This window comes from Tilletiopsis washingtonensis (assembly GCF_003144115.1).
Source record: "Tilletiopsis washingtonensis strain MCA 4186 unplaced genomic scaffold FA09scaffold_19, whole genome shotgun sequence".
Classification (NCBI taxonomy): Eukaryota; Fungi; Basidiomycota; class Exobasidiomycetes; order Entylomatales; genus Tilletiopsis; species Tilletiopsis washingtonensis.
Window position 1 is genome coordinate 477,070 of NW_020312016.1, and position 20,242 is coordinate 497,311.

The 20,242-nt window shown below is 67.1% G+C and overlaps 7 protein-coding genes across 7 annotated transcripts; 2 read left to right on the forward strand and 5 right to left on the reverse strand.

The window, feature by feature from the left end:
* The first annotated feature begins 49 nt into the window (after positions 1–49).
* FA09DRAFT_331697 (hypothetical protein) lies at positions 50–3,110 on the forward strand. The gene is made up of 5 exons (XM_025743140.1): positions 50–1,253; positions 1,304–1,450; positions 1,526–1,881; positions 1,932–2,205; positions 2,258–3,110. Exons 1-5 carry the CDS (start codon positions 279–281, stop codon positions 2,855–2,857), a joined length of 2,352 nt encoding a protein of 783 aa, XP_025596394.1. The 5' UTR covers positions 50–278; the 3' UTR covers positions 2,858–3,110.
* Positions 3,111–3,528: 418 nt separating this feature from the next.
* FA09DRAFT_340672 (hypothetical protein) lies at positions 3,529–4,370 on the forward strand (the record flags this gene model as incomplete). Its single annotated transcript, XM_025744343.1, has 8 exons — positions 3,529–3,542; positions 3,596–3,634; positions 3,684–3,716; positions 3,773–3,929; positions 3,995–4,042; positions 4,099–4,137; positions 4,192–4,251; positions 4,314–4,370. The coding sequence occupies 8 exons, from the start codon at positions 3,529–3,531 to the stop codon at positions 4,368–4,370; spliced, it is 447 nt and encodes a 148-aa protein (XP_025596395.1).
* Positions 4,371–5,064: 694 nt separating this feature from the next.
* FA09DRAFT_300558 (putative small G-protein Ras2) lies at positions 5,065–6,094 on the reverse strand (the record flags this gene model as incomplete). Its single annotated transcript, XM_025740338.1, has 6 exons — positions 5,065–5,137; positions 5,197–5,388; positions 5,447–5,564; positions 5,642–5,735; positions 5,794–5,817; positions 6,017–6,094. 6 exons carry the CDS (start codon positions 6,092–6,094, stop codon positions 5,065–5,067), a joined length of 579 nt encoding a protein of 192 aa, XP_025596396.1.
* A 1,458-nt stretch (positions 6,095–7,552) lies between these two features.
* On the reverse strand, positions 7,553–8,738 carry FA09DRAFT_107113 (hypothetical protein). The gene has a single exon (XM_025738976.1). The coding sequence runs from the start codon at positions 8,579–8,581 to the stop codon at positions 7,616–7,618; it is 966 nt and encodes a 321-aa protein (XP_025596397.1). The 5' UTR covers positions 8,582–8,738; the 3' UTR covers positions 7,553–7,615.
* Positions 8,703–15,103, reverse strand: FA09DRAFT_107107 (hypothetical protein). Its single transcript, XM_025738975.1, has 5 exons — positions 13,870–15,103; positions 12,480–13,819; positions 9,946–12,421; positions 9,368–9,892; positions 8,703–9,315 (listed from the first exon to the last, which is right to left on the reverse strand). Exons 1-5 carry the CDS (start codon positions 14,906–14,908, stop codon positions 8,825–8,827), a joined length of 5,871 nt encoding a protein of 1,956 aa, XP_025596398.1. The 5' UTR covers positions 14,909–15,103; the 3' UTR covers positions 8,703–8,824.
* A 184-nt stretch (positions 15,104–15,287) lies between these two features.
* Positions 15,288–18,073, reverse strand: FA09DRAFT_331699 (putative cell division control protein CDC3). The gene is made up of 8 exons (XM_025743141.1): positions 17,826–18,073; positions 17,117–17,245; positions 16,929–17,010; positions 16,694–16,828; positions 16,417–16,633; positions 15,911–16,302; positions 15,733–15,856; positions 15,288–15,678 (listed from the first exon to the last, which is right to left on the reverse strand). The coding sequence occupies exons 1-8, from the start codon at positions 17,956–17,958 to the stop codon at positions 15,628–15,630; spliced, it is 1,263 nt and encodes a 420-aa protein (XP_025596399.1). The 5' UTR covers positions 17,959–18,073; the 3' UTR covers positions 15,288–15,627.
* A 1,157-nt stretch (positions 18,074–19,230) lies between these two features.
* FA09DRAFT_326434 (actin-like ATPase domain-containing protein) lies at positions 19,231–20,176 on the reverse strand (the record flags this gene model as incomplete). The annotated part of the gene is made up of 4 exons (XM_025741212.1): positions 19,231–19,365; positions 19,415–19,880; positions 19,933–20,075; positions 20,174–20,176. The coding sequence occupies 4 exons, from the start codon at positions 20,174–20,176 to the stop codon at positions 19,231–19,233; spliced, it is 747 nt and encodes a 248-aa protein (XP_025596400.1).
* Positions 20,177–20,242: the final 66 nt, after the last annotated feature.

Consider the following 20,242-nt stretch of genomic DNA (forward strand, 5'->3'; position numbering starts at 1 on the left):
GCGCGCGTTGCAAAGCAACGAGAGGAGGGACGAGACCGATGGGGCAACCCGAACTCGTCAGACCAACCGCTGCCCCTGAGGCCAGATTGAGCCTCATGGGCAGCACTACAGGCCGCATACAAGCCGCCGATTAGAGGACTACGCCGCAGAGTGAAGTGCAGCGCGGCAAAACTGCGCCCGGCCGTGCGCTGCCGCTCCCTCATCCCCACTCCCACCGCCGCGCCTGCTCGCACTGCCGCCCTCGCCCTCGCACTGCGCCCGCAAAGCGCACGCCAACCATGCCCTCCTCCGCGCCCGTGTCCCAGCTCGACGAGCCGGCGCCAGCTCCGGCGCCGGCCGACGCAGCCGCCGACGCCGACGACTCGCAGACGCAGGACGTGCCCGACGCCTCGGCCGGCGCCGTCGACGACCTGCTGCCCGCACAGCAGCAGCAGCACCTGGCCGTGCCCGGCGGCGGCGAGTGGCACGAGACGGGCGCCAGCTACCGCTCTGCCACCGCCTCGTCGCCCGTCAAGCCCGGCGCGGCAGATGCCAAGGCCGGCGCGTCGTCCAGCAAGCGGCTGACGGCCGCCGACGAGCGCGACGAGCTCGGAGAGTCGTACCTCGCAGAGCACGACACTGCGCAAGCTGAGCAAGCCGAAGATGCTGCGCCAGCTGAAGAAGACGGCGACGCTGCATCAGGCGACGAAGCCGACGACGCCGCGCCAGCCGAGGCGAGCGACGAGGCCGCACCCTCGTCCGCTGGCGCGCCGGCCGTGCTCCACCTCTCACAGATGGACGCGCCGCCAGCGGGCGCGACCCGTCAGGGCAAGAAGCCCGTCAAGGCCGCGTCTCTTCCGGCCGGCAAGGCGCCCAAGACTCGAGGCAAAGGTACGGCACCTGAACTCAGGTACGAGCGCGAGTACTACCACCCCGAGCCGGCGGGAGAAGGCTCGTCGCCCGCCAAGACGCAGAAGCGCGCCACAGCTTCGCCCTCGTCATCGGCCGCAAAGGAGGAGGCGGAGAAGGCCAGCGCGAAGAAGCGCGGCGCGAAGAAGGGTGGCGGCGTCGCGGCAGGCAAGGGAAAGGGCAAGTCCAGCAAGCAGGCCGATGAAGAGCAGTCCGATGAGGAAGAGGAAGAGCCGCCGGCAAAGAAGCGCGGCGCGAACAAGAGTGGCGGCGCAGCACGCAAGGGCAAGGCCAGCAAGGAGATGTCCGACGAAGAGGAGTCGGAAGAGGCAGAGGAAGAGCCGCCGCTCAGTCAGCACAGCAAGGTGAGCCGACCGTCCTGATAGCCGCGACCAGCGCTGAACCGCAAAGCCAGAGGAAGAGCAGCGGCATCAAGGCTACTTACGCCGTCCACGACGAGCCGGAAGAGCAGGATGCGTCGCAGGAGAGCACCGGCGGTGCCTCGCCGAAGAAGAAGCAGCGCCAGAGCGTTGCGAAAGCGCCGGCTGCAAAGAGCAAGGCGGTACGTCGCTCGCAGCTACTCTTGCTGGCCTACTCCACATTCTGACGTCTCCTCGCTGCGACGCTGGGCACGAAGGCCTCAACGAGCAAAGCCTCTTCGAGCAAGGCCTCTTCGAGCAAAGCCTCTTCGAGCAAGGCCTCGACGAGCAAGGCATCCCCTGCGAAGGGCAAGTCGTCGGGCTCTTCGCGCCAGCGCGAGCCGACCGTTGGCGACGACAGCCGCGACGAGCCCAACGTCAAGAAGCGCAAGCGGGCCGGTGCGCAGGCGTCGGACGACGACCTCAACTATCCGGACGACGAGCAGATGGAAGACGCAGAGGAGGGAGAGGAGCTGGAGGACGACGGCGATGATCGTGACGAGTCGCTTGACTTTGACGATGTGATGGCCGTGGCTGCCTTGGTGTGCGAGCTCGTGCGCCCGGCACCGTCGTGGTGAGTGGCGCTTACTTCTGCTCCTCTGTTCTACGCTGACTGTCGAGCAGCCCTTCGACGCTGGCACGCAACTGCTTGCGCGCCTTCAACGAGATCCGCGACGACGACGTCAAGCTTGAGGCACACCTGAGCGAGATGGCGCAGACGATCGCTCGAGCGCTCGGCCACGCGCTTTGCGTCTTTCTCGTGCCTCTTGACCTCAAGGTGCAGCTGCGCGAGCCGGCGCAGAAGGAGCTCGAGGTGTTGCTTCGGACCGGTGACTGGTCTCTGGAGTCGCTGCCGATCGTCAAGGGCAAGGACTGCAAGGACCAGGCGAATGCTGCGGTGCGTCGTGGCTTGCTTGGCGGCTTTGGCTCGCAGCTGACGCCCTCTGCAGCGTATCGCCGCCAGCATCGTTCTGCGTCTCACCGTCTCGGCCGTTGCATTCGGCGCATGCTCCATCAAGGAGCGCAGGTACGGCTCGATCCTCGACGAGGAGGCACAGACCATTTGGCAGTACCATCGCTTCACCATCCATCCGCGCAAGAAGAGCAGCTTCAGCCGCTTCGTCGTCAAGCACCTTGACGACGGCGACACGGAGCTGAGCCAAGACGATGATGACGACGATCGCAAGCCTACGCTGCTCAGCACGCCGCCGCTCGACTCGACGCTCAAGCACCACGCAACGTGGTCCGCCAACCTTGCCTCCTTCTGCCGCGTCTTTGGCCTGCCGGCGCCGACGCCGCCCGGCGAGGCGACCGACTCGGCCACCGTCGAGCTGCTGGAGCAGTGGGGCTCGCCGCGCGGCAGCGCCATGATGGGCATCGGCATGGACGAGGAGGACGATGCGGCGCTGGCAGCGCATCTCGAGGAGAAGCGCGAGCTCGACGCGGAGCGCCTGAAGTTCTTCAAGCGCCACGCCCAGCAGGAGGAGCCGGTGCGCTTCCTGCTGTCGGACGGCAAGGAGGCGCTGGGCTCGCCGCAAGCCGAGGCGTAGAGAGGCGTCCGCCGGCGCCAGGGGCACGAGTGGCGCTCGAGAGTGAACCCATCCGCGCGCGGCTCAACGGTCTTCCACACACATCAGTCACCTGTACCCTACGTCACGCAGCATCACGACTTGGCAGCCTGCGCGGGAGTGGCGACGTGGCTGACGGGAGCGGGAAGCGGAGCCTGCGGCAAAGCGGTGCAGAGACAGAGACGGCGGCCAGGGTGCAGAGCGGCAGGCGCCGGATCCGCACCGGACGCGCCGGAGCCCGCTCGCGCCAACACGCGTGCCCAGCGTCCGGAGTCCGAGCGAGCGCCGGAGTCCGGGGTACGCGCTGCGGCCGTCGGATATGCCGCTCGGCACGCCTTGCAGTCCGCTCCTTCGCCGCCGGCGTGTGGCAAGCAGCCAACCAGCACCAGCGACGAGGTCCGGATGAATGCCTGCGCCTCGGACTGTGTGCGAGCCGCTGCGCTGGCCGGATGCAGGGCACACCCGCGCTGCAGGCGCGTGTGTCGGAGCCGTGAGCCAGTCAGAGCGTCCGGTACCGCCGGAGAGGGCGCAAGATTAGGCTCCTGAGTGCAGGCAGCCGCGAGCGGCGGCGAGCAGCGTCAGTGCTTGGTCTATATACACACACTGCTCCGCCCTGCGCCCTTCCCAGGAACTCAACTCTTCCTCGCTACGCTATGCCGTTCCACCGGTGCGTGTCGAGCTGAGAGCCCGTCGTGGGCCACTGGACTGACTCCATCACAGTATCTATGCCGCGCCTGGCCTGTACAGCGCCAAGGACAAGTGAGTGCGGCGGCTTGTACGACGGTCGACAGGCACTAACCACGAGCAGGGCCGACATTGCCGCCTCGCTCACGAGCTACTAGTGAGTCGCGGGAAGCCGACCGGCCGACGCCTCAGTTCACACCTCGCTCCCCTCAGCACGAGCTTTGGGCTGCCGGCCTTCTACGTCGTCGTCATCTTCCACGATGTCGACCCGGCGGCCGACTTCTACATCGGCGGCGTGAGCCAGGCGGAGCGGGAGCGCAAGACGGGCAAGCCGTTTGTGCGCGTCGTCTCGCAGCATCTGGCGCTGACGGTGGGTGTTGCGTCGCTGCAACGCTGCTGTCGTGCCCTTCTGATCACTGTCTCGCGGCGCTTCAGATGGTCGGCGACCGGAGGCCTCGCGGCACGGACTCGCTCTGCGCCAAGGTCAGTGGAGGCGGGACGTCATCTGACGCGCACTGTTGCTGACGCCCGGCTGCCAGTTCGACCCCTGGATCAAGGACCGCGGCTACGAGTGGGAGGTGAGTAGCTCCGCTTCCGAGGTGAGGGTATGCCGTGGCTGACGCAGCGCACAGCTCCATATCGAGGAGCCTTCGCGCGACCTGTGGCGCATCAATGGTCTCGAGCCGCCTCCGGTGAGTCAGAGCGCCCATGTGCGCAGCGTGTGACAGCCCTGACCGGCCTGCTCGCCGTGCAGTTCTCGTCCGAAGCAGAAGCTGTCTGGCGGCTGCAGGACGCTGGCGTCCCGTGCTAGTTTCCTTCCCTCTTAATGCATCGTCACCGTCACAGACCTCGTCACACCACCTGGCGCATGCGTGAGACGGCGGGTATTTTGGCCGCGCGCGCACGCCGGCGCACGCGGCTTCGAGGCTTTGGGTGGATAGACACAGATGGGTGGGGGCGAGGGAGATGGGCAGCTGGCGGGAGAGGCGAAGGGCAACGAGAGAGGGGAGGTTGGCGAAGCGAGGCAACGAGGCAGTGAATGGGAGGAGAGCGAGAAGTGCAAGTCGGCGGCTCCTGCGAGGCGGGCAGCCGCCACGCGAAATGCCGGCGAGCCAGGCGCAGAGGTGCGCAGCGAAAGAGGATGTAGCGCGGATGCTTTCGGTCGATGAGCGCAATGGCGAGAGAGACAGGCGCACGGCGCACGCAAAGGCGCGAGTCCCCGAGCAGGAGTCCTTGACGAGAGCTCGAGGCGAGAGAACGCATGCATCTCGACGCTGCCTTCGTCGAGCCCTTCCCGAGGTGCGACATGCACGAACGTCTCGCGCGAGCAGGGCAGCGCTCCACCTCATGCGCTACGCCGCTCTCTGCGCAGCCGACGCCTCCAGCTTGTGCGTGTCCGATCCTTCGGCGCAGCCCGCGCCATTTTCTGCTACTCAGCTGCGCCGCCGCTACGCTGCTGCCCTGCACCGAGGCTCGACGCCAGCGGCTGCCGGCGCGCACGCGCCTCATAGGATCATGCACCGCTTCTTCGGCTTTTTTGGCGTGCCGGCCGCGATGCCGTCGCGCTGTTCCCGGATGCTGTGCACATTCGTGTCAGCCCTGACGCGCACATCAGTAGCCGGCAACGCAGCACTCACTGGCGCACGACAGTGTAGTACGCCCGCTCCACGTTCACCGACGTCTTTGCGCTCGACTCGACAAACTTGCAGCCCAACCGGTTCGCCAGCGCCTGCCCCTCGTCGCGCGACACCTCGCGCTCCGCCACCTTGTCGCACTTGTTGCCCACGAGCATGATCGGCACCGTGTTGGGCTCCTGGTCCTTGACCCGTCTGTGCGCGCGCGTCATGTGAGCACGAGGCAGTCTGGCGTATGCTCACCGCCACGTACGAGATCTGTGCGCGGAAGCGCTCGACGCGCTCGAACGTCGCGCGTGCGGCAATCGAGTACACCAGCAGGAAGCCCTCGCCCTCCCGGATCCACTGATCCCGCAGCGCAGTGTACTCCTCTGCGTGCCGGATTGCGTGAGTGAAGTGGCGCATGACGGCAGCGCTGAGCGTACTGCGGCACCGCGAGGCTACGCACCCTGGCCGGCGGTGTCGAGCACCTCGAGCATGCACGGCTGGTCGTCGATGACCGTCTGCTTGCGGTACGAGTCCTCAATCGTCGGGTCGTACGTCTGCGAATTACAGGCTCAGCTACGTGCATCCTCTCAGTGCCACTTCGCTGCTGCTCACCTCGACGAAGTGATTGAGACACAGCTGCAGACAATGCGTCAGTACGTGGCTCGAGAAGGTGTGGCTGCGGGAGCAGCTGCCGCACAGCCTGCGGCCCAGGCTCCCTGCGCAGCACAGCTGGCACCTCTTTGCGCAGTGCTAGCCACGTTGCGAGCGAGCGACCGAGGGCGCGCAGCCCAGGCCAGCAGTCTGCATCACATGCCTGTCCCGCCACGCCACTCACCTGGATCGTCAGCGCCGTCTTGCCCACACCACCGTCGCCGAGCACCACGAGCTTGTAGATCATCATCTTGCCACTCATGACGAGCGAGGCGCAGCGGCACAGCAGAGCGAGGAGCGTGTGGGAAAGCGCAGAGAGGCTAGAGCAGTGCCTAGCAGCGTGTGCGGCGAGGCCGGCGAGCGCAGAGCGGAGCGAGCGAAGGAAGGCGCTGGGTGCACGAGGCCTGTGCAGAGGCGCGCAGACGGGCGCAGAAGTGGCGGCGGCGGTGGTGGTGGTGGGAGACGGACGAGCAGGCGTGCACGAAGGAGGAGAGGAAGAGGAGAGGAGGATGCGGTGCGGACGGAGAGCGGGCAGTGCGGAGCGGAGCAGCGGCGAGCGGGCGGGAGAGGTGGGAAGGCAAGCAGCGAGCGCGCGGGCCGCGGCTGTGGAGACGGCGCCGCGGCGGCGGAGCGGCGCGCGACGAGCTCACAGCGCGCCGCACGCAGCGCAACACCGCATGGCCGATGCCCTCTGCGCCCGCTGCACCTGGCACCCTCTCAATCGCCGCTGCCGCTGCACCGCCCACCTCCGCCTTGCCCTGCCTGCGCTCGCTGCATGCTGCGGCACCCAGCCGCCTGTGCCGCGCCGGGCGCTGTCGAGCGCCCCTCGCGCGCGTGCAGAGCCCGAGGCTGCGCGCTGCTGCTTGCCCCTCTCCGCCGCCGCTTCAGCATCCACCGCAGCGCCAGCCGCGTGACGCGCGCACGCCAGCAGCAACCCCAGCGCGCAGCGCGGCATCAGCGGCGCCCGGCGGAGCGCGGGCGGCGTGCCTGAGGCTGCATCTCCGCACGCGCACGCCGCACGCGGACGCGCCAGCGCAGCATCAGCCGCACGGCGGCACGCACCGAGCACCGCCCGTGCGACAGGGTGCAGGCGGGCGGGGAGGTCCGCGCGCAGCCAGCACCAGTAGCCGCAGAGGCAGGCACACCGCCCGCCCAGCACCGCATGAGCGCCAGCCGGGTGCGGGCGGGCGTCGCCTGCGCCCGTTTCGCACGCTGCATCGAGCGAGCACAGACGCCGCTGCATCACCTTACGCACCGCAGCTCGAGGCATCGCTGTGCGGCTCTTGCTTGCCTCAGCACGCAGCATCGGCGCCGCAGCATCGCAGAGGCGAGGCCAAGCCCGCCGGCCGCAGCCGCATGCCGCGCGCCGCGCCGCCGCCGCTGCGCCGTCTCGCGGGGACTCCCACGCCTGCGGCGCCGCCCGGCCATTCGAGCCCCTGCCGCGGCAACGGGGGCGCGAGGCGGTGCCGTTGCGCCGTCGCCGTGGCGGGTCCCTGAGCTTCGCTTGGCCGTCCGCCGCAGCCCGAGTCAGCCGCGGCCTCGACTCGGCCCTTGGGCAGCCCAGATGGCCCTTGGCACAGCGCAGTCGCGGCACGAGATGGCCGCGAGGCGCTCGCATGAGCTCTGGCGGGCATCTCGATGCTGCGCAGCGCCGTGACCGCCGCATCCAGGTGCAGGATTGCCGTCGCCGTGGCGTAGGGCCGCACAAGGTTCGCACGCCTCTGCAGCGAGCTTGCTGACGTGCAGCGTCGGCATAAAGGGTGCGCAATCGAGTCGAGCGAGTTTAGGTGAGTACAGCGAGGCGGCTGAAGAGGTGCAACAGGCAGCTGCAGCGACACGGATCCGAGACCGAGCCTTCCACCCTGAGGCTGAGACCATCGCCCCAAAGCATACCGAGAGTAGCGACACTGTGCTCGCAGCAGGATTTTGAGGGGAATAGATGTGCGGAAGAAAGCTCCAAGGCTGCACAGATGGCCGCGAGATGCCAGGGCAGGGCACTCGGCCTTTTCACCGCGCCTCGCCGCGCTAGGACGGCTCGCGGCTCCGCATCTCCTCGTGCGACGTCCAGCGTCACTCTTTGCAAGCTGGCCCCAGATGGCAGCAAGAGCGAGCGCATCGGAAGAACTGGCGCCGACGGAGGCCCGGCAATGGTCCGTCGGCGCTGGCGAGCATCGCTCATGACGAGGTGCGGCGGTGCGAATTCGAAAGTCGCGCTGCGTCCGTGCGCCTTGGCGTGTGGAAGCGCTGGGCTGAACGACGGACGTCGGTGATCTCCCGACAACGTGCGTGCGAGCCCGCTGTTCGTGATTCTACGTCCATCGACGGCGCCGGCCAGACTCTGCTGCACCTGCAACAGCACGCCGCGAAGTCGCAGCGTGACGCTCAGGAGCCCGCGCCTCTCGGCAGAAGGCGACGCGCTGCCGCTGCGGCATCCTGACAGGTCGCCCTCATGCGCCGAGATGCTATCAGATGCGCCTGGGACGGGCATTTGCGACGCAGGGAAGAGGCGAATGCTGCGCAGCAAGGACGAGGCACCCCAGCCGCAGTTCCGCCTGCAGTAGAGTAAGAGAGTGGGGCACGGAGTCTTCGCGGGCGCATCGGACGTGGGCCCGGCGCTGTGGAGCGCCTCGGAGCCGAGCGCGCGATGTGAGACAAGGCCCCCGGGTAGGGAGGGGTGCAGACGCAGGCGCGTCTCCTGCTCCTTTCTCCTCCGTCGGCTGCGTCTCTCGGCAGCAAGCGTGCGACACATCTCTGCACGTTCTCGCCCGGCATCGTCTCTGTGCAGCAAGATTCGGTGCAAGCTCGCTGAGGCCGTCGCAGTGGCTGCCCCTGGGCTCGGATAAATGCTGCTGCTGCTTCGTCACTGCCAGCAGCGGCCGCGTCGGAAGCGCCAGCACGAGCCGGCACACCGACGACTCCTGCACGACTTGTGCATTCAGATGAGGCTAGTATACACGGGGCACGGCGCCCACGGGCGGCGTCATGCGCCTTTCTAGTACAGGCGTTCGGTGTCGGGCGAGACGGCATCGAGCTCCTCCAGCTCGCCGTCGGGGGCGCCGAGGGCATGCCGCTCGGCCCGCTCGCGGTCGTAGGCGCGGTCCGCAAACGCAGACGAGCCCTCGTGCTCGTCGCGGTACGGCACGTGGATGTGCGGGTCCTCGTCAAACGTGCCGCGGTCGATGTCCGTCGCCTCGGAGCCGGCGTAGGAGGCGTACTGGCTCAACGCGCCGCTGCTCGGCATTCCCGCACCACCAGACACACTCGTCGCCTCGCTGCCGGGCATGCCGCCGGCCGACTGCCGCGACCACGTCGACGACGAGTAGCCCGTCTCGCTGCGCTGCAGGCTGCCGAGCGCGGCGCGGTTGAAGTTGAAGCCGTTGATCGAGCGCGTGCCGGGCGTGGCCGCGAGTGCTGCGACACCGGCGGCGCTGTCGCTGCCGTGCGAGCTGTAGTCATGCGGCGCAACTGCGGCGTCTGCAGCGGCTGGGGGAACGAGTCAGCGATGCGCAGTAGTCAGGCCTCCTCAGCCACTCACCCTCCTCCTCGTTGGCGGCGTTGAGCTCGTCGACCAGGTTCTGGATCCAGGGATGGTCACGCATCTCTGCCGCCGAGGGCCGGTCGTAGGGGTCGATGATGAGGCACTGCCGGATAAAGTCGATGCCGAGCTCGCTCAGCTGTCCCGGCTCGGGCAGCGGCGGGTGCTGCTGTGCCATGCCGATGTGGAACATGATGGCCCACTCGTTGTCCAGCTGGCTCCACGGCCGGCGGCCCGTGGCGAACTCGAGCACGACGCAGCCGAGACTCCACACGTCCATCGCGCCGCGCCGGCCGCGGTTGTCGCCCTTGATGACCTCGGGCGACATGTACATGGGCGTGCCCTGCAAGCTGCCCATGGCGCCCGGCACGCCCGGCACGCCCGGCTTGCCGTCGGCGCCCACGCCGCCGGGGCCGACGACGCCCGGCCGGCGGCTGCGCTGGACGGTGCGCGAGTTCTTCGCCAGGATCTTGGCCGCGCCAAAGTCGACGAACTTGACGACGCCGAGGTGGTCCAGCAGGATGTCTGAGAGGGACGTGTCAGCACACGCACAGGGACACACGCCCACTACCACGCACTGTCCGGCTTGATGTCGCGGTGCACGACGCCCTTGCTGTGCAGGTACACGAGGCCGTCGAGCATCTGCAGCGTGTACACCTGCGTCACCGCCTCGTCCTCGATGCGCCCGTGCTCGAGCAGCTGCGCCAGGCTTCCGCCCTGGCAGTACTCCTCGAAGATATACACCTTGTCGCGGTGGACCTCGATGCCGTAGTACTCGACGATGTTGGGGTGCGAGAGCATCTCCATGACCGTCATCTCGTCCTTGATCTGCTTGTACAGACTCGGCGTCGACGAGATGTCCTGGAAGCGGATCTCCTTGACGGCCATCAGCCCGCCCGAGTCGAGGTTCACGGCCAGGTACACGGTGCCGAACGTGCCGCCGCCGATGAAGCGGCCCTGCTGCCAGCGGATCTGGATGCGGCTGCTGCTCGAGGCGAGGAACTGCAGGCCGCGGTCCTCGGGCTTGGCGTCGTCGAGCACGCGTCCGATGAGGCGCTGCTCGGCCTCGATCGACTGCCGCGCGGCGTCCCACTCCATCACCTTCTGCACCCAGCGCTCCTCGGTCGCCTGCATGCCGCTGTCCTGGCGGTTGAGCATCGGCGGCGCACCGGCGCCGCCCATGTCGTGCACCATCTTGGCTGCGAGCGCCTTGCGGTCCGTCTCGAGGTTCGCGGCGGCTTGCGCGCCGGCGACGAGGCCCGGCGACTGCTGCTGGGCGTTGCTGATGGCCGTCTCGAGGTTGCGTGCACGGTCGCGCTCCGCCTTCTCGCGGTCGAGGCGCTCCTGCTCCTCTTGCGCCTTCGCGACACTGCTGCGCGCGCCGAGGATGTCGAACTGCGAGATGAGCAGCGCCATGCAGCTCGCGACCTTTGTGCGCATCAGGCCAAAGTCGTCCTCGCTGAGCTGGAAGATGTTCTCGCTGCGCGTGACCTGCATCGCGTTCTCGAGCGCCGCGACGGCCCACTTGAACGTGCGCCGGTCACCGGGCACGCAGTCGTCGCAGATGAAGGCCACCCAGTCGATCGACAGGCGCGCGAGTGCGAGCGTCATCTGCCCTTGCAGGCGCGCCGACTCGATGAACGGCAGCGCACGGAAGCCCTGCTCGGCGGCCATGCCGAAGCAGTTCTGGATGAGCTCGTCGCAGTTGGTGCTCGCCTTCGACACACGGACGCCCGCTTCGTGCTTTGGCCGCTCTTCCGTCGGCGGGCTCGTGACGACGTGTCGGCCTCGCAGATTGCGGCGAATGCTGGGCACCGCGCGGATGACCGTGTCGGACAGCATGTACACGCCCTTGTTGACCTTACGCAGCTCCGTCTGCACCGCGAACATGTGTGCCATGTTCTCGTTGACGATCTCGAGGGGAAACGAGGCGGCAGGGTCTTCGACCTGCGCTGCCAGCGCGTCTGCGGCCGCTGCAGCTGCGAGAGCGGCGCCTTTGGCGCCCTTGCGCCCAGTCGGCGGCGCTGAAGTGGGCTCTTCGACGGGAGCGTGAGCGGCTGCAGAAGCAGCGGCAGCGGCGTGGAAGACGGAGTACAGATGCGCCTTGCAGGCAGCCAGGCGGCCCTTTGGTCCGTCTGCGATGAGCCGCAGTCGCCGGTCCTTGAGATCCACGCCGATGCGCGGCATCTTCAGCGTCATGATGCGGCCCGTCCACATGAAGGCGTCGCGCGGCGAGAGCAGCAGCAGGTAGCGCGGTGCCTCGGTCTCGACGTTCGATGCGCCAGCGACGCCGGCATCCTGCACGTCGGAAGCGGCCTCCTCCTCGCCGGCCACTGTCGTTGCTGCGTCGCCGCCCGCCAGGACCGACGCCGCGAGGTTGGCCTCGGCGGCCATGGCCGAGCTCTCGGCGTCGGCTGCGGCACTCCCTCGGCGGATGCAGCGGCAGAAGAGCTCCTGGATCAGCTCCGGCTTGTCGTGCAAGCTCGGCTCGGCGATGAGGTAGATGCCTTCCGGCTCAAAGCTGCCGGTCAGCACAAGGAAGTAGCCGGCGTTGATGAGCGTCTGCAGGAAGCCGTTGAGATCCATGCCGGCGCCCGTCTGCGAATTCGCGTTCGACGCTGCGCCGCCGCCAGCCCTCGAGCCCATGGAGCTCGCCTGGTCCACGCTGTTGCCGCCGTTCTCACCGTTGCCTGGCTCGGGCGGCGAGCGCAAGCTGCCGAGGTCGTACTCGGCTGCGTTGTCGAGACGATTGCGGATGTCGCGCGCAAAGCCAAGCAGCTTACGCGAGCGGATGCGCACGTTCTCGAAGACGGCGTGGATCCACTTCACCTTCTCCTCGAGCGTCATGCGCACCTTGCCGCGCGTCAGGCCGCCTGCCGTGGCCGGCCCGCGCCCAGCAACGCCCTCGACGCCACCGACACCGATGACGCCTGGCCGCGTCGACTGCGGGCCGAAGCCGTTGTTCTCGACTGGCGCATCGCCGAAGCGTGCGCCGCGCCGAGTACTCGGTGCTGACAGCTCGCGCTCGAAGTACGTCACGATGCGCGCGAAGAGCTGGTTGAATGAGCGTCAGTGCCGCGCCTTGTCACAGCATCTCCACACGCAGCCTCACCTTGTTGACGATCTTCGTCACGCTCCGTGCCACGATCAGGTCGCCGCCCTGGATGACCTCGGCAGCCGTGCTGAGGAAGCGCCACTCGGGCTCGAGGATCTCCGTCTCCTTGAAGAAGACGGCGCCCTTGAGCTTGAAGTTGAGCAGCTTGAAGAAGAAGCGCAGCGCCTCGCGCAGCGTCGCATCGTAGCCGTCGCCGATGCACGGCGGCAGGTCCCAGCCGGCGTCGGGATCGGGCACCATCGTCGCCGAGTACTGCAGCCGGACACGACACGCCAGCGCAAGTGCGGCGCGCAGGTCATCGGTGAGCGAGTCGACGATGAGCAGCGACGGCTCGCGCAGCTTGCCCGCGTAGTCGAGACGCAGGCGCAGGGCGCCGAGCACCAGCCGAGTCGGGAAGTTGATGAGCTGCACGAGCAGCGGCTCGAAGGACGGCAGAGCCATGCGCCGGAAGGCCTCGTGGTACTTGAGAATCACGCGCTTCGCCTTGAGCACGAGCGCGTTGAGTGCCGACAGCGTCCGCTTCTCAAACGTGCCCTGCAGAGAGTCTTCGCGCAAGATGCGCTCGACGAACGTGCCCGTCGCGTCAATCTCTGCGCCCCAGCGAGGCCGCTCAGGTTGTTCGAGAGCGGGAGTCTGCGGCCCATCATCGCCGCCCTCGATGGCGCCCGGTCTGGTGTCGCCCTCGATGGACAAAGTCTCGCTGCCAGTCCACTGCTGCAGGATGCGCAGCTGTAGCCGCAGCGCGCTCGTCACGTTGTGCCAGCTGTACAGCGCATCGAGCTTGTGCCGCAGCGCCTCGTCGTTCCACTCTGGGCACACTTCCTGCATCTTGCGGCTGCTGGGGAACTGCTCCTCTGCCGAGTCGACGCGCGCGAGCAAGGCGCCGACCTCGGCGAGGAGGTTGTCGGCGTCGGACGTGGCAGCCGCAGCGGCGGCCACTGCAGCAGCAGCCGAGCCGTCGTCGTCCTCGCCTTCTGAGACGTCGCTGCGCGGCTCTTCCGGCGTGGTGCTCTCCGTCTTGGGCTCGCGCGGCGGCAGGTCCTGCTCGGGCCGGCACTCGTGGATGTCGCGGATCAGATCGCGCACCATGACGGCCCAGCCCTCGTTCAGCCGCTTCTCCTCGGCCTCGACAGCGCCGCGCAGATGGCCGCGCCCGCGCAGCGAAGCGCGGATGTCGAGCCAGCGAGCGTACATCTGCTCCTCGCGCGTCGCGATGGCTGCGTCGGCAGACGTGATGCGCTTCGTCTCGGAGCGCAGCACCTCGGACGCAAGCACCGACTCGAGCATTGTCTGCCACTCGAGGCGCGCACGCGGCTCGATCTCGGGCGACACGGCATCTGCAGGAGCGTCAGCGTGTCGGGCCTACGAGAACGAGTGCTGAACTCACCTGGTGGAGTGCCCATCGGCGTGTTCACGCCGTGTGGCCATTGCGGCCCGGGCGTAGTCAGACCTCCAGCCAGCGGCGGGAACAAAGGCGAGTTCTCGCCGTCGGCTAATGGCCCGCGAGGATGCCAGGGCGCACGGCGTACGGACCGGGTGCGGCGCTCGTGCGCCTGTGCAGCGAGGCTGTTCGAGAAGCCGGGCCGGTCTGGCCTCGGCGCCTCGAGCTGCCGCGAGCTCGAACCTTCATGCCGATGGTCGTCGCTCGCCTCGCCGTCGTCTTCCTCGATCTCGCCGTCGCCGTCGCTCGCTTCCGAGCTGCTGGACCCTGAGAGCGCGCCGCGTGTCCTCTGCTCCTCCACCGCTGCGGCCTTGGAGTTGCGCTTGCGGTCGGCGCGCTCCTTGTGGATGCCGTACAGGTCACGCTGCCACGACTCACGCCCGACGCCGTTGCGCTGACTGCCATCCTCGTCCTCGTCGTCTTCGTCGTCCAGGCTGTCCTCCTCATCAGAGTCGGGCGCCATCTTGCCGCGCGACTCCTTGCGCCGGAACGTCGCGGCCGCCGGCTCCACCTCGGCTGCTGCTGCGCTGCTGGAGCCCGAGCCGGACGGGATGCCCGAGAGACGGGAGCGGAAGGAGATGTGCCGCAGCGACGCCGAGTCTTTTGGCACTGGCCGCGGCCCGACGCGCGAGCCTGCGCCGGCGGCCGGCAGGCGCTTGGCCGACGACGAGGGCGAGGCACTGCCGCTGGCGTCGCCGCCGCTGTCGGCGGCGTGCGAGCGTGCGCTCTCCGAGAGATGGCGGCCCGAGAGCGAGCGTGGGCCTGCGCCGGCGCCGTCGCTCTCTGCCGCCGCGGCGTCCGCCGCGTCGAGCTGGCCGAAGCGGACGGACGCTTTGCGTGCGCCGTCGCGCGCTGCGTCCGCCTCGGAGCCCGACGAGGCCTCGTCGTCCTCGTACAGCGTCTCGTGCACGATGCCGGTGCTGCCACCGTGCACTGGAAAGTACTCGTCTGCGCCGCGCGAGGGCGCAGACGATGCGGGCGCCATCGTGCGCGCTGCGAGGTGGAGAGAGCAGGTGCGCGGGGCGCGCAGCTACGGCAGCGCGCTGCGTCGACGAATGCTGCTGCTGCGAGCGTCCGAGACGTGCAGCGAGGTGGTGGTGTGCGTGGCCGGCGGGTGAGGAGAAGGGAGACGCCGTGCAGGGCAGGCAGCAGCAGCAGGCGTCGCCGGGGTGCGGTCAGGGTGGAGCTGAGCCAGACGCGCTTCTCGGCGCGCCAGCCGTGGAAATCGCGCGCGCGGCGGCGCGGCGAAGGCGGCGCGCGCGGCAGCGGCGAGAGGTGCGAGGAGGCCCGCGATGCTGGCTGCGCGTCCCTTTGGCGCGGGCCCGCATCTCTCCTTCGCATCGCATCGGCAGTGCCTCTCCACAGGAACGACAGCGACGGGCCAGTACATTCGTAATTTCGATAAGCACAGTCGAAGGCGCAAAGGAGAGGGGGCATGGGCCGGGTGGGGATCACGGAGGCACAGGAGGGAAGGGTCGTGGATGGCCGCCGGGCAGGTCGCACCCGCTCGGCGCCGAGAAGCGTCGTCAAGGAGAGTGGCAGAAGGAAGCGATGGGTGCGGCAGCCGGCGGCGGAAGGGGTAAGGCCGCCGGGCTGTTTCCAGATCACAGAGCCGGCGGGACTGGCACCTTGTGCGCTGCGGCCCGTCGAGGGCCGCAAGGCACGACGCTCAGCACGCAGCAGCTACGGCGCTGCAGCGGCCGCCTAATTTCTGAGGAAGCCGCCCTTCTTCTTCGTCGCCTGCTGGTAGCTCTGCTGCGGCGGCGAGGTGTGAGCGATTATGGGCCAGACACTGCGAGCGGCACTCACGTTCTGCTTCTCGGGCGTCAGCGGCCGGCCGCTCTCGAGGCGCCGCTTCTTGTCCTCGAGCTCCATGCGCTGCTTCTCCAGCGCATCGCGCATCTCGCGGTGGCGCGCGTACAGCTCCTCCTCGCTGTGGAGTACGGTGTCAGCTCATGCCCACGCCGCAGACAGCAGCGCCACGCACCTCTGCTTGAGCTTCGCCTCCTTCTCGGCCACCTTCTGCTGGAAGACGAGCTTCATCTCGTTCTCCATCTTGGCCAGCTTGGCCTCGTGCAGCGCGCGGTCCTCGGCCATCTTGGCCGCCGGGTTCACCTCCTTGAACACCGACTGGTCCTGCGTCACGCCCATCGCCACGAGCTTCTCGGAGCGGTACTTCTCGTAGAGCGCGTCGTGCGTGTGCTCCTTGAGCTCCTCCATGTGCGAGCGGATGAGCATCTGGCGCAGCTTGACAAAGTCGCAGTGCGCCTCGTTGTCGACCTCGATGACGCCCCACGGGTACGCGCGGCCGCGCACCCGGCGCCCGTCGGCCGTGTCGATCTCCTGGTCCGAGCCGACGACGGCGAAGGGGATCTTGCGCTGGAGGAGACATGTGAGCGGCGATAGGGCCGAGATGTGCAGTGCTGCGCGTCTTTGCGCAGCGTGCCCGTGCTTCACGCCCCTCCACTCAGCACCGCTCTCCGCAGCACTCACGATGATCTCCTCGTTCTCCGCAATCGTCTCCTCGTCCTCGTTGTCGTACACCGGCGCGTGGAAGATCTCGATGCGGTGGTGCGCAATGTCGTTGAGCACGCGCTGCTTGAAGGAGAGGATCTCGTCGTCGGTGAGGGTGTCCGACTTGGCGATGACGGGGATGAGGTTGACCTTCTGGTGCAGGCGGCGCATGAACTCAATGTCGATGGGTCGCAGGCTGAAGAGCACGGAGAGTTCAGCACTGCGCAGGCCAGACAGTGCACACACCACGACTCACGAATGGCCCGTCGGCTGGATGAAGTAGATGCAGGCGTGCACGCGGTTGTCGAGCAGCTTGGCGCGGTTCACGCGGTTCTCCTGCTCGAGGTAGGCGTCGAAGCGCGACTCGATGTTGTCGACGATCGGCTTCCAGCTGCGGATGCAAGATGAGCACGTTGCACTGCCAGCAGAGCGGGCGCACCAGCCCAACCCGTCCTTCGCGCGCCTGGCCCGACCCTGTCGTCGCAACTCACCTGTCATCGTTGTTGATGAAGTCGCCAAAGCCGGGCGTGTCGACGACGGTGAGCTTCAGGCGCACGCCGTTCTCCTCGATGTCTGCGCATGCGTGTGAGCGGACGCTGAACTGCGCGCGACACACGCGCGACTACGCGCTGCAGTGCCTCGACGCTCCGCCGCCTGCCGTCGGCTGTCCTTCACTCACCGGCGCTGATGCTCTCGATGGCAACGGTCTTTGGCCGCTCGGCATGCGGCGGTGGGACCTCCTTGCGCGCGTACAGGCGCGTGTTGAAGAGCGTGTTGATCAGGGTCGACTTGCCCAGGCCGGACTCGCCTGCAGAACGAGGCGTCAGTCGTCGGCGCTACAGCGACTTCGCAGCAGAGAGGTTTGCAGTCGGTTTCGCTGCCAGAATTTGTACGCGCAGTGAGTGCTGCAACGCGAGCCCACTGCATCGCGCACTGGCGTGCTTCGTGCGGCTGCAGCGCACGATCCGCCTTCTGGCGGCCCGGGAGCGAAGAGAGCACGGACCAGAGAGCGAACAATGCAGCGCACAGCGTGCAGTCGAGCAACTCGGCTGAACGTGGGCTTCGCGTGCGGTTGCCTGCGACGCCGACCTCGACACCCGTCGGCGCGCACTGACCCGCACGAGCTGCGAGCGCATGCCGCCGTGCTCGCGAGCAGAGAACGGGCGTCCGCTGGCGCACCGCAAGACCGCACAGCAGCGCTAGAAGGAGCAAGCATCCGCCACCTGCTGCTCAGCGCTTCGCACAAAAGCGAGCGCGGCACTGGGCTATCGGCAGCGCAGTGCGGATGCGAGAATCCACTGTCGCCTGCTCGCACCCGCCATCCATCCGCACACGCTGCACCCTGCTGCCATCCGCCATCCAGCCGCACACGCCGCGCCGCCACTCACCGACGACCATGCAGGTGAAGGTGAAGCCCTTGCGCACGCTCTTGCGGTGCACCTGGTTCGGCAGGTTGGCGAAGCCCACGTAGCCGTTGAGCTTCTTGCGCGCGGCGCCAGCAGCAGCGCCGTTCGACGCCATCGCGGCAGAGGCAGAGGGGTGCGTGAGAGGACGGACGCTGAGGAGAGGGAGAGAGACACGGAAGGAGAGGAGCAGACACGAGGCTCAGAGGGCGGAGGGAGAGAGGAGAGAGGGGTGGTCGAGGAAGAAGCGCACGGCCAGGCGCGGGAGCTGATGAGCTGGATGGCCGTGCGACGTGCAGGCGGCGTGCACAGGCGCCGCGCGCGAGCGGAGGCTGGCGGCCTGCCCGCGCCGCTCCGCGCCGCCGCGGCACGCCGCCAGCGACGCGGCGGGAGCACAAGGCCAGCGCGTGCGACTGCCTCCGCCTGGCGCAGGGCGGCGCGACGCACGTATGTCGCCAAGAAATGGATCCACTCAGCGCTCGCAGTCCGGGACAAGGACTTCACAGATCACAGCAGGAATCGATTGCCGAGAAGGAAGAGAAACGTAGGCTCGAGGACAAGACTGATGACGCGGCTCTACTCCGAGATCGATCGCTCCGCAACTGCAGAGCGCCCACGGAAGTAGAACGTGCGGCTGCGCCCGGCGTCGTCAGCGCTTGCCGTCAGCGAAGCGGCCTGTGAGACTCACACGTGCCGATCAGTTATTCCTGTGCGAAGCTCGCACTTGGCTCTGAGCTCGGTGCCGAAGACTTGAACGCTCCAGGCGAACATCAAGCGGTAATGCTGTGGGCCGTCGCCAACCTGTCGTGGCTCGAGTGCTAGAAACATCTCTGCAGCGGAGAGCGTCAAGGACCATTCGGCAGCGATCTCCCTGCACGAGGGAGGTGGTCAGAATGGGGCTGAGCGCGAATGACGGCGGTATGCAGAGACATCTCTGGGGTCAAGCAATCAGCCTGCGCCAGCAACTTCAAGTCTGACGCCGCCTCACCGTCTTTGTCAGGCCAGTCGGGCAGCTCCTCCCGCCGATCACCGTACATCTTGAATGTGTGAGACATTCCATAAGGATGCTCTCTCAAAGGGAAATCAATGATGAGACTTTTGGCGGCCTGAGACTCGATGCTTCCTTTGCGACCCTGGCCGTGCAAAGGTCTCAGCCATTGACAATATGCGTGACCCAGCTGATCCTCACCCTTGGGACCAGGACATGGAAGGCGCCGCCGAGCTTCTTCTCTCCCGTCACATCAGAAATGTATACTTCTTCCTGTCGTCTGGGGTGCGAAGCCTCGCTAGCATCAAATGTGATTTGTCCAATTTGACCGTAGTGGCACGGCGATGCGTAGCTGACACCGAGGAGCTCAGCGTTGCTCCTCAAGGAGCTGAAAGAATAGAATCACCTTGCAATGATGTTGTCGACGGCGCACAGTACCGCACCTTCGGCTACGCTCTTGTGATAGGGCGCTTCAACACGTTCATACCGAAGCTCCTTGACGTTGCATGGCTTGCGTGCCTTCAGTCGCGCTTGGACCTATGTCCTGAGTCAGCTGTGAGCCTCTTGGCACGTTAAGCTTGCTCACCTCGCTTCGGAAGTAGTCATTCTCGCTCAGGCCTCCTGCAAAGAGGATGTCAAAGCTGTCTGCGCCGCTCGAGCAGGCAGCACGCAGCGTATTGATGACGGTGGCTGTGGTGCTTTCCACGGAGTGCTCAAAGGCATGCGCAACGTCCTCCTTCGTCATCATCCACGTGCCGTTCTTGGTGTCAAACCCTTCCGCGCCATACATGGCAGGCTCGCCATGGAGACACTCTTGAAGAGGCACCACGCATCCCTTCTTGCCCTTGAGTCGCCTCTTGAATGCGCTCCACTTCTTCACTACCTTGTCTTTGCGCGCACGAGCTACGCCTCGCAGAGAGGGCAGCTTCTTGGTCGCTAAGTCCCAAAATTGCTCGTCAATTGTAGTGGAGCCCGCGCGCAGACAGCCGGCCGGAGCGATCTCGTCGAAGACCAGCCGCTGAGCCTCATCGTGACGAGCGCAATACGCAGAGCTACAGGGCGAGGATGAGGCATGAAGCCAAGAGGCTGCACATAGGAACTCACACATCAACTGTACCACCACCAGCATCAATGACAACGACCTTGAGGCCCTGATGAATTCGTGCGAAGTTGTTGTGCGCCCAGGCGTGCAGATTGGCCTCGCCCTCAGCCGCAAATTTCAGTTCAACCTCGTCGTGAAATCCTGCCTGGGTACACGCAGTGCGCAAGCGCTCCTGCTGAACCGCACCACAGCCTATGGAAAGGCCATGAGACACTGCAAAGGGACTACTACTGCGTGACTTACCATTATTATGAGCTAGAACAAGTGTGCGTTGCGTTGAAGAGTCCAATTTGACACCGCTTGGCATGCTCT